The sequence below is a fragment of the Gekko japonicus genome, unplaced genomic scaffold, assembly GCF_001447785.1.
Source record: "Gekko japonicus isolate JY-2015 unplaced genomic scaffold, Gekko_japonicus_V1.1 scaffold52, whole genome shotgun sequence".
NCBI classification, from domain to species: Eukaryota; Metazoa; Chordata; class Lepidosauria; order Squamata; family Gekkonidae; genus Gekko; species Gekko japonicus.
The window spans coordinates 96,715-109,268 of record NW_015168653.1 but is presented as its reverse complement, the minus strand read 5'-3'; the positions used below and the strand labels follow the sequence as shown (position 1 = coordinate 109,268).

The following is a 12,554-nucleotide window of genomic DNA, read 5'->3' as shown; positions in this document are numbered from 1 at the left end:
GAATTAGGAATCTGCCTTTGTACTAACGTTCGAAGCCTAACATTAGCCAAAGCATCACAAAATGGTGATTGCAAGCTTCACCAGACTGGATGCTAAGAAACACACTACCCCCCAAAGAAGGTGCCCCCATCCTCCATTGTTTCCAGGGACCAAACTCAAACCGGAGAATCTCTGCAGTAGAACCTGAAGGAGGGGCCCTTTTTTGCAAGCTCAGCAGAACCAGTGCAATGTACCATGTCCACCAAACCCAGTGTCATTGTGGCAATGCCAGTTGAAGTCAAGCACAGAATCACAGTCCAAGTGGGAGGGGGGTGGAAGCCCAGCAGAACCATTGCAATGTACAGTGCCCAGCAAACTCAGGGCATTTTGTACATAATATTAACAAAGGTTTGCTACTATTCTGTCACCAAGCAGGATAGGGATGAGAAGGTCTTGAGACCAAGAAGTGAAAATAAAGGTGGGGGCGGGGAGAAGACAAAGAAAAATTAGGTGATGGGAGACAGAAATGAATGAGAAATGTGTGGGAAAGAGGGAGAGAAATTTAAGAGAGGGAAGGGTTGTTTTATCTTGTTGCAACCCCCTAACTACTGCTGAGCTGCGTGCAAGGAAAGAAAGAGAGAAAGGCTAGACTATTGGAGAAAATAACCTGCAGTAGCAGCTATCAGCACGCTGGCTTGGTTGTACGATCTGTTAAGCAAGTTTGCTTCAGTCTTGGAGAAAGGGAAGTCTATCTGATCCTAGAATGCTTTTTGCTATGCTTAGACTTCCCTGTGCGCCTAGTGGCTGCATCCAGAACTGCATTTTAAAAATAAAAGGAAAGATGTTGGGCTGGATGCAGCATGACACTGGCTTCAAGGGCCCTCGTTCAAGGGCCTTCCTCAAGCTGCACCCAGGGCGGAGCACACCCCTGCCCCTCCCTTGGTATGCCACTGCTGGGAGATTGTGGTTTTCACATTGCATTAATAAAAATTTGTGCTTTGGTATTTCAGCAGTTTCAAAAATTTCTGCTCTGATATGTACAAGGATTTGAAGTTCCATAGAGGCCTTGCTCAAAGCTTTGGACCAAAAGTTTCATGGAAATGTTTAAGTGAAAAATATTACTATATTGTGACTACCCATAACTATGTTTTTGTGTATCCTTCTAGATGGCTTAATGGTATTAATTTTGGAGAGTTGTTGTGAAAGAACGATTTCACCAATATTATCTGAAAACCCAGTAAATACACACAAAGACACATTCCTTGAAATGTTCCACAGCAATGATTTCTGAAAGCCTCCTTCATAAAAAACTGTAATTGTAAAGGCTTTTATTGTACAAAATTTGATTCCCCTCCGCCCATCATTTTTATTTTGACACACAATGAAGCCAATTCTATGGCTGCAAAGTGCTTCAAAAATCTGATTAGGAGGAGGGTAAAGCTGCCAAAGTTACCAGGACTGTACCATAGCTTAAAGGAAAGCAGATGGCTTCAATAAAAAGAACACACATCTGCTTTATGGATGACAAACCGACATATCTGACAACAACCCAGATGTTGCTGATGACAGAAAATTAATGAAAGTCCATATCTGAGACCAGCCTTGCTGAAAATTATAACATCATGGGGGGAACCTCCCCCCTGGAAGATAGAGCTTCTGTGGATACACTAGCAGAACAGTCCTAAGTAGAGTTGCACAACTGAATTAAATTTTGGTGTAAAATAGTGAGAAGGAGAAATCTACTCTGCACAGACATGCATTTGGTTTTTGAAGGTACTAATTCCAAATTTGTGTTAGAAAGAGGATGTGGGGGGGGGATACATTGAAATGGGAAGTTGCTATGGTAATTGTAACTATAGAAAGCCAGAATCTGCCTAATAAAAATGCAATCTGATGTTCCAGCCAAAGCACTAAACTGCTCGTTGAATACACGAAGCTATCTTACACTGACTCTGACCATTGCTATGCATAGCCTAGAACTATTTGCCCTGAATGGTAGTCATTTTCTGGAGTAACAAGGCAAAAATTTCCAAATCAGTTATTTGAGACATGGCCAGCTGCATGTTTTAGGGGCCCGTGGGCAAAGAAAGGTCATGGGCACCTCCACTGCTGTTCCCTTGTCTTCACCACCTCAAATTTGGCCCTCCCTTCATAGCTTATTTTCTTCCTGTTGCAGCTCCTTTTTCCCTCCCAAACTCAGCCAACTTCCCTCTTCCCCAATTGTGATTCTCTTCTCTTCTGGACTGTAGCTAGCAGAACATGACTATCTTATCTTATTTTGTCTGACAAAGCATGTGCGCACGGGAAAGCTCACACCTTGAATAAAACTTTGTTGGTGTTCAAGGTGTCACCTGGACTCTAACTTTGTTCTATCTTATCGTCTAGTGATACTGGGCCAAAAAGGAACACGAAGGGGTCTGTTCTTTCAATACACTTTCCAGGAGGAATTGAGAGAATGCATCAGAAGCTTCTGTGATGCCACAGATGCCTCTGGAGTGATTGCCAATTTCTGGCAGAACGGGTGCCTGGAGAAAGCAGCAGAGGATGCAACTCTCCTGTCTGTTGATTCCTCCATTGCAGCATAGCACATTTCCCACTAGAATGGAACCTTTTAATTGAAGATAATGGGGACTGAACCAGGGCATGAATTGGGAAAATGCAGCTCAGTTTGTGGCCAAACCATGAACTGAACCAGGAGGTTTGTTTGTGAATTGAACAGGTTCATGGTTTGTGGCCCTGCAAACCCCACTGAAAGGTGCCACAGTCCCTTTAAACGGGGTTTGCAGAAAACCCCCCCAAAAAACGCAGTTGATAAATGGGGAGCAGCTTGATCTCTGCAGCTCGGCTGTTTTTGCAGCTTTTGTAGGAAGAGAAAGCATGGGTTTAAATGGATTCAGAATCTCTTTAAAACCCTGCTCTCTGCTCCATCCACGAACTGCTTTAAAGGTTCATGGACGTTCGTGACGGTAGACCAGTCACAAACTTTTGTTCACAATGGTAGACCCGTCACAAACGTTGTTTGAAAACAGGGCAAAAGTCATGATGAATTTTGCTTTGTGATTCGATTCGTGCCCCTCCCTAAATAGAACATTCTGTGTGCAAGACATGAATTCTATTACTAGAACATTCTGTATGCAAGACATGAATTCTATTACTATGTGATGGGCTTTTCCCACAGCATATAAAAAGGTTCCATGTGCTTGCACAATCTGATATCATGCTAAGTGTGGAGAATGTAGAGGAAACACAACTACATATTTAACTATTATTACCTTCTGGTCAATATATTTGTTTTCTTCAATAGCCAGCCTTTTAGAGTGGTCACAGGAGGAAGAAGATGCTGATGGAAGCCTTCTTAATAAGCAAGTTGTGTCCTGTTGCTGTCGATCGATAAACTGCTTCATAAAGCTTTCCCTTTTAATTAGAGAGAGAGAGAGCACAAATCATACTTTGATTGTTAGTGATTAAAATAATCCTAAGTAGTCCTTGTTTGGAATGTGTCATAATTGCTCACTGCTAAAGGACAAAAGATAAAATGGAAAACTGAAAACTATACATGACACATTATACAAAGCAAATTTGGATTTAATCACCAAAATAACATGATGTTTTGATTCAGCTAAGCTACAGTCCAGAAACAAGTTATTTTCTTCTTTAATTATATTTTCCTTTAATGATTTGCTTGCAGTAGGCCTCAGCTTCAATCCCTGCTACTTCCAGTTAAAGAATCTCAGGAAGCAGGTATTGCATAAAACCATTCTCTATCTAAGACCTCAGAGAGCTGGTGCCAGCCAAATTAAACAATACTGAGCTAGATGACCTGTTTTATATCTTATGACCAGAAGAACAGAACTGTAACAATACAAGAGCAATCAAGCTTTCTCAGATATCACTACATCTAACAGTAAAGTGAATGGACTAATGAGGTATAAATATGCTCCAAGATGGATGGAATGTTTAGAGTAGCTGAATGTCAATTCAAGAAAACAAGTGAGGAGAAATCAGTCTGCTCAAGCCCCTGAAAGCTTATGAAATCTTAGAAGAAGTGATTTTGAGAGGCAATGTGATTGGCAAATTGTTTTCTCCCCCTCATGATTCTTCAAAGTCCCCAAGCTTGTTGTAACTACATGAAATCCCCTCACTTAGTCTTGTAACACATTTTTCAGGGTTCCTGATTGCAGAGGCAGGGGGCAGAGCCTGTCATCACAGTCCCACTCCCCTACCACGTAAATGTTCATTGTCCCCCAACATATTGTCTTGAAAGAGTTAGTGAGGTGAAGCAAAATAGTACGTTTTCCTTTGTGACAAAGCAATCTTCTGTTTCACCCTAGGAAGAATTTTCTGGGAACACACCTCAAAATTGTATAGTTTTTAACTGTCATTGGTCTCTACCATAAAAGCCTTGGGATTTTAGTGTGCTGAATATATGTCTTAAAAGCACACAACACAACTAAGCATACACATTTGGTCAGCACATGTGTTAGAGGCCTCCTGGGAACCCACACACGTTGCCTGAACAACCCTGTGGAAGAAATGAGAGATATAAATTCTTTTAAAAATATGTTAATGAAAGTGCTGAGAAGTCTATCAGAAAGGCATAGCTGAATCCACTCACAGAACTATTGCTCCCAGATTTCCCTGGAGAAAAAGAATGACCATTAAACCAGTCTGATCTTATATATGTATGTTTACTTGTAAATGAGCCTCCCTGATGACAACATATATTACTTCTAAGTAAGCACACACAAGATCAGGCTGTACGTTTCTGAAATGGGCAAGCAGACTTTTAATTCATGGTATTCTTCCACCGCACTTTCAGAAGACTGACCAATCTCTGATAGCACTGTGGTTACTTCTCCCTAGGGTTAGTATTTTGTGATAGATAATTATCACTGCAGTTGGTGAAGGCAGAGCATGAGGTCCAGACCCTATGAACAAAGTGAAATAGAGGACAAGGGGGAGGAAATGGTCATGTGATTAAAGTGACATGAAAAGATATGGCTAGAGTGGAACTGTGTTGTAGCAGGTTGCAAGCTGAAGCAGTTGTGTGGTTGCTGCTGCCCCATACCACCCTCAAAGCTTGACATATACTGGCTGTGTGTCAAATGATAACATTAATCTTAATACTAATACAGGAAATGTATCTGGGCCTGTGTTGCGGCAATGACAGGACCCACCCTGTGCTCTCACAGGAACCCACTTCTAGACATACACAATGGCTTGTATGAATTGACCCACAGTCGTGCTGCTTTGGGGGGGAGAGGTTTCCACTGATATTCCAACTAAAAAAAAATCTAGCCAATAAAAGACAGCTAATTCTTTAAACGAGAAAGGCCGGAATGCAATAATAATGGTTCCACTACCAAAGAGGCTGAGGATCAAGGCATGGGGGGGTGGGGGTGGAGGAAAGGATATGACACAAAATCAAAGACACAGTGAAGAAAGAATAATTAGGAAAACCTTAAGCCTATCTTAAAATGTTGTTTATATTGACTCAATAGGTTACAAAGAGAGTTGAGAAGGTATATTACCTTATTTTGGGGACTGTGAAATCCGAAGGAAGCTTGGAGATTTTTACCATTTGAGGTCTGTTAGGGAATTTTTCAAAGATCCGTAGACGTAATGGAAGCTTCTCTTTTGTATCTGCATTTGCTTCACTTTGTTTCAGCTAAAATAAAAGGGGGGGGGGAAGCCAGGTAGCAAGTTCGATTGTTTTCAGAAATCAGGGACCAGCAAGAGCAATCAATTGATGAAACACAAGATGGCAGCAAAGAACTACAGAGCATATTGACATGGTTCAGACATTTTTTTTACAACTTCCAATACAACAGAAACTACATTTCTTGAAAGATTTAAAATGCAAAGAATGTTATAGTAAATATTTGTTATTTCCTTTGTGTGTTTCTTCACAGTTCTCTAACACTCTGCTAGGAAAATAAATATTACTTCTTCCTCTTATTAGGCTCATCTGCTGTAGATAAATGGAACATTCCACACATCACATACTAAGGAGAGGATTTTGTATGCCAGGATGGAACTGAATACGTAAATCTCAACACAAATCAAATAAAATTAGGTCTGGACACTGTGATGAAGGAGCTAGTCTACAAAAACAGTTCCCTATCTTCTGGGAGTTCGAAAAATTCTTCACATACTAAGCAAGCTAGCTTTGGAAGTTCCACCTGCTTCCTCAGGAAGAGTCACTCCCTGCAGGGATATTTGGAGGCAACATAGCTGGCTCAATAGTTCACCCTCTGCCAGATGAGGACAAGGAATTCGCTAGAACAGCTAAGCCCGGAGGACTCTCAAAGGAAAAGAAAGAGCTGGAAGAAAACCTGACACAATACAGTTATGTCCAGAAGAGGGTTACAAGAGAAGACTTCTTCAGAAATTAATAAATTAATGTCCACCAAATTCTCCACGCACTCTTCACAAACAAATTAACATATTGTAATGGGAATGTGTGTTGTGTCAAGTGAAGACAGAGCTATTTGTCAGGCTTTTTTGAACATTTAGTCATTACAGATGATCTTCAATGAGTGCTGATGGCAAGAAGTTTTCTTGAATGAGCAATAATGGCTGGTGGCTACCAGCTACTGACATATTCCACCCGTTGGAACAGGGCTAGAAAGAAACAGTGCAATAGACACACAACTTAATCAGTGAAGGGGACACAAATCTGAATATATTCACAGCTGGTCAGGATAGGTGGCCTTGTCTTGATAGGAACGGATACTGACTTGCATGGTGAGCCATGTTTGATTCCCCACTCCTCCACATGAAGCCAGCTGGGTGACCTTGGGTCAGTCACAGCTCTCAGAGCTCTCTCAGCCCCACCTACCACACAGGGTGTCTGTTGTGGGGAGAGGAAGGGAAGGTGATTGTAAGCTGCTTAGAGACTCCTTCAGGTCATGAAAGGCAGGGTATAAAACCAACTCTTCTTCTTCTTGTTCTCTTGGCACTCCCCTACGTTCAACAGGGGTTTTCATAAACAAAAAAGGTCTCACAAAACCAGCAGAAGCTTCCAAGCACGCTTTCCTCAGAAGGAAACTGACCCTATAAAAGACTGCCCCATCAAACTTCCAACTGCTGAGGGAAGGGAGGAGCTAAGAAACAATGTAATTAGATTTCAGCACAGTTCCAGGGGCATCTGGATGGAGGACATCTAATCACAGATAAGGAGGAGGGTATCTGAAGGACCAGCGCTGGCTTCTGGCTCCCCAGACTCCCGTGTAGAAGGATAACAGCCTCACAATAGTTATCACAGATGCAAACGAAGTGCCACGCGCATTTGAGTTTGAGTATAAACAAAGGGCACAGATTAATGATAGGATAGGATAGTGAGCTGAGGGGAAGAGAGGCCTTAAAGGGCATTGCAAGGGCCACAGTTATATTCAACCTTATCTTTTCTAATGAATTTAGATCACAAAAGCAGTACACTAATAAGAACCGGCTTGATAAGAAATTGAGATATGCTGCCAATGCTGACGAGAATCAAGCCCAAAACAACATTTTGCAGATCAGGGGGGAAACAATGTGCCAGAAGAGTCTTCATCAAAACTGCAAACTAATATTATTTGCTGGCGAGATGGGTGGAGGGAAGCATCTGGTATCTGTTGAAGGAGGAACAGAAAAACTTGAAAGGAGTTATGCAAAACCCCAGCAGTTGCATTTTAATATGGCTGAGAATGAAAAACAAAACAAAACCCCCCAACAACGATGACTTAACAAAAATATGTTATCAAAAGCAAGTGTGGATAGCTAAAAGAGATCATTGTTCTGTTTTTAATACTCATATTAGGGTAGCAGCCCCAAGCTCTTTTCTGAAGCCTTCTCCAACGTCTCAGGAGCACTCAGCAATAAGAGGACGGGAGATATGGGATGCTGTAGGGGGTCCCGTGGAGCAATTCACAATGGCTGCAACTGGCATATCACACTGAATTCTGGATGCCACCTTATGATCAAAGTACCGAAACATGAGATTACGTGCACAGAAGAGCTATGAATGTAAATCAGGTGCTACAAAGACTGAGTATGGGGGAAGGGAACAGAAGATTAAAACTGGCATAATTTCAAGAGGATGATGTGCAGACTGGACACATATTTGAAGAGGAACTTTTAAATGCCGACTAAAAGATGCCTTCTGAACTAAGAAGAGAGGGAGCCTCAGACAAATATTCAATATGTTATGGATAAGAATGAAGCAAGGGACTCACTGGGGCTTTTTATATTGCCCATTACATATATTTTCTGATTGACGGTTTCTGGTGCACCCAGTAAGACAATGGCTCCTATTCAACATTCCTTTGGAAATGTCAGGGAGAGGTCAGCAAATGCATCTGCAATTACTTGGAGCTGTCCCTGACACTGCAGTGAATGGGGAAGCTGATTCTTCCTAGAGAACCCACAATGGTGCCATACTCTTCATTTTGGAGGGCATGGAGTAGTATGTATGTCTAAAGTGTAACAAATAACAGCTCTGCAGGTCTGCATTTCATAAGCATGTTATTACAGTCTTTCAATATGTTCTTTAGTAGTGGGCTTCAGCTCATAGTTTGGGATCTTCAGGTTGGTTGTGGACTCTACCAGTTCAGGGGTGGATTGGCCATCATGACCACGGGGACTTCTCATGGTGGGCTGACCCCCCTGCCAGTCCAGTCCAGTCCAGCCCTGCCCTACCCACCTATTCATATCACACTTTTTATGTACTGAGTGGTGGGAATCTTTGCCACTTGATAAAAATCAGTGTATATGAGCATGCATACAAGGGTCAAAAATTTCCGAGAGCACTTTAACTGTATTATCACCATCTTGTGATTTATGTATGGATTTGGATTTTAAACTTTTATTATGTTTTAATCTTCTAAATTGTTATACGTATGTTTTGTGAGCCGCCCAGAGCCCACTTATGGGGTAGGGCGGGATACAAATCAAATCAATCAATCAATAAAAAGGTCCATGCAACAGAAGATGCACATGGCCCACCCATGGCCTGTGTGGCCAGAGGAAGTGGTGCCCAGTCTGTGTATCCTAGGGCAGGTAGAGCCCAGTACACCTGAGGCCTGCACAGGTGGGGCTCCTGGTACACCTGAACCGCATGAGAGCTTGGAAAGAAGTACCTGGCTGGGCAGGCAGGCTATCTCTCAATCCTTTAAGGAACAGCCAGGGGGCAGGGCCCTTTTGTAGGGCGGTTTCCCTGTCCCAGTCCATCCCTATACCTACTGGTTAGAAGAACTTACAGAGCTCTCATTTTTTGGGGTGATTTTTGGAAGAACCAGCAGGTAATGTAACACATGCAGAGAGCAAGGGCTCTGTAACACATGCAAAGAACAAGTGCTCCACAACTCCTGTCTTTGTAGTTAAGAAGAAGAAGAAGAGTTGGATTTATACCCCACCCTTCACTTGGAGCATCAGAGTGGCTTACAATCACCTTCACTTCCTCTCCCCACAATAGACACCCTATGAGGTAGGTGGGGCTGAGAGAGCTCTGAGGGAACTTCTCTTGAGAGAACAGCTCTGAGAGAACTGAGACTGACCCAAGATCACCCAGCTGGTTGCATGTGGAGGAGTGGGGAATCAAACCCAGTTCTCCAGATTAGAGAACCTCTTAAACTGCGGACAGCATTCTCACATGGTTGCGAACTTTGGCTTCTTCACTACTGTACATCTCTTGGTACCTGGCTTGTGTTTACTGTCAGCAGCATTCAACACTGCCCATATTCTTAGCCTCAGCACTGGTGGGGTCATAACTCTTATCTCCTTCTTCCTGCCCTGTGTTTTCCACCATCTGTTTGCAATTCAGTGTGTGTCATTCTGCCCCTTGAGGATTAAAGGTGGGTCCCAGTTATGGAAAGACTGAAATACTTTAGTATTTAAGCACCATTTTTGTGCATGTTTTCCTCTACTGAATACTCATTTCATCAAATATCTCATTATAAAATAAACCAGCCAGGAATGTGAAACATTAACATTCATTATGGATATTTTTTTTTACATCTGAAATATAACATGCAGTAGAATTATGTAAACTCGGGTTATTGTCTGTTTGTCAGTCAGTCGTCTTTTTAATGAAAAAAAATCAATTGTGTAAGTAAATGGCAGTTGATTCCCAATATACTCCTCATTTATTAGACACTTTAAATTATAGTCCAGTAGCAGATAATTGGTAGAATTAAATAAAGTTCTTAATTATACAGCCACAATTGATCTTGCACTCTCAGTCAGATTTATGTCTTCCATGAGTTGATATCCAGTTCGGCCAACAAAACCAAATGGTTGTGATTCATTTGATTTTTGAGAAAAGCGACATCTGCCTGCCATTTGTTTAATTACATTTTTATTCAGCCAAGAATTGTCTCCCAAAACTGCTCACAGGAATGAACATATAATACAATAGAAAGTTCAATATAAAATGTTCAGCGGGAATGAGCTGGATTCAGACACAGAGCAGGGAGCTGCTGCCTCATTTCCTTATCAAGGAAAAGACCCAGAACCCCCATTTTCCTGTGGAAGCTCACTGGGTGATTTTTGGACCGGTCACATACTTTTAGACTAATCTATCCCCTGAGTTGCTGTACATATAAAAAGGAGGAGAGGAGAATAATGTAAGCTGCTTTGGTCCCCACTATGGAGAAAGGTGGGGTATAAATGAAGTAAATAAATAATAAATATAGCCAGGGCTTTTTTTGTAGAAAAAGCCCTGCAGGAACTCATTAGCATATTAGGCCACACCCAACAGCAGAAACATATTAGCATATTGGGCCACACCCCCTGACAGCACAGGTCATTAGCATATTAGGCCACACACCCCATGTTACCAGAAGTGTGGTCATCCAACCACACCCACCTTTTGTTTCTTATTCTGTTTACTTTGTTGTCAAAACCCTGGGCTTTTTTTTGTAGCAGGAACTTCTTTGCATGTTAGGCCACACACCCCTAATGTAGCCAATCCTAATGAGTGTCTGCTGTTAGGTGTGGCCTATTATGCTAATGAGTTCCTGCTGGGCGTGGCCAACTCAGGAGCCAGCCGGAACTCCGTTCCGGTGCGTTCCTGCCCCAAAATAGCCTTGAATATAGCTGAAGATGAGGGGCAAATAAAAGGTAGGTTGGTGAATGGCAGGAGAGAATGAGGCAGGTAAAGAGGAGAGGATATGGGGGTTGCCAGCAGGAGGGAAAGGGGAAATAGTGTGATGAGGAGGGATACCGGGAAAGTGAGGCTCCCTCCCCACAAGTCCTTGAGGGTTTCCTACCATGTGAGTGGGCCTGGCCCATTGGCTGGCACCACACAACTGGGCCATAGTTTTCCTATATAGAGGCTGCTGGGGGGGACAGTTTAAGACAGAGGGGCAGATAAAAGTAGATTGGCTGTTGGTGGGGAGAAGAGAAGGTTGCCAATGCCAGGTTAGGAAATTCCTAGAGATTGGGGGGAGAGCCTGAAGAGGGTGGAGCTTGAGGAGGGGAGGGACCTCAGAGGGGTATAATCATAGACTCTGTAATTCAAAGCCGTCATTTCCTTCAGAGGAACTAGGGCTGCCAACTTCCAGATGAGTTGTAAGTAAACACCCCCCAATATTATTATACAATCTATTCAATAATTATTATCAAGCATTTATATTTTGGTACAAATTACAAAACACACTCCAATACAAAATATACAAATATTTAAAGTGTTCTTGTAAACCAAACTATCCGTGCTCAAAGTTCCTTTGAATAATACATCTCAAAGTAGCTTAACACAGTCCTTCTTTGACATAGAGGTAAATTATTCCAAATATCTGATGAACTGTTGTGGCTCCTGTGGCTCTGACGGACCAGCTCCCCACCCGTGATTGGTCTTTTATCAAGGTACTGCAGCAGTCGAAAAAGTTTTTTCTTCTCTACTTATTCAGTCTGTTTTGAAGAATGTTTTAGACTGCAGACCTTGAAATCTATGTTTACATTCAGCTTACTGCATCATTAGTCCATTAGAATACCTGGAATTGCAACTGATCCCCAGATGAGAGAGATCAGTTCCCCTGGAGAAAATGGCTACCTTGGAGGTGGATTCTATGGCATTATACCCTGATGAGGTCACTTCCCTCCACAAACCACACCCTCCCAAGACTCCACCCCCAAATATTCAGGAATTTTCCAATTTGGAGCTGGCAACCTGCAGGAGAACTGATCTCTGTAGTTGGAAGATCCATTATGATTCCAAGAGATCTTTAGATTGGCAAACCTTGAAGGAGAGAAGAAACAGGAAAAGGGGAGAAGCCATGGGGGCTTTCAGGAGAGGGAAAGTAGAAATAGTGGGGGAGGGAAAAATGAGATGCTTCCTGCGAGTCCTTGTGGGTTTCCCCTTGTAAATACATGTAATTTTGTAAATCTATAACTTCATTGGTGCCCATTTCCCCTCAGTATCAGATCAGGAAAATAATATTTTTACAAATGTGGACAGTTTAAGACATTGTCCCTGTTCAAACCGGACAACAGTAAGTTTTGATTCATTTTCTTAAAAAAATCAAACTCCAGTTAAAAATAAATCATGAGTCTCATCAGCGTCATTACTTCCTCCCTCTTACGTATGACTCATTATC

The 12,554-nt window shown here is 42.2% G+C and overlaps 1 protein-coding gene across 1 annotated transcript in view; it reads right to left on the bottom strand.

Annotated features, from left to right (window-relative positions):
- Positions 1–12,554, bottom strand: part of NALCN (sodium leak channel, non selective) — a gene marked incomplete at its 5' end in the record, with an annotated part of 154,275 nt that overhangs the window by 63,599 nt on the left and 78,122 nt on the right. The window contains 2 exons of the mRNA XM_015415105.1: positions 3,252–3,393; positions 5,511–5,647. Of these exons, the coding sequence (XP_015270591.1) occupies positions 3,252–3,393; positions 5,511–5,647 (279 nt within the window). The remainder of the gene's footprint in view (positions 1–3,251; positions 3,394–5,510; positions 5,648–12,554) is intronic.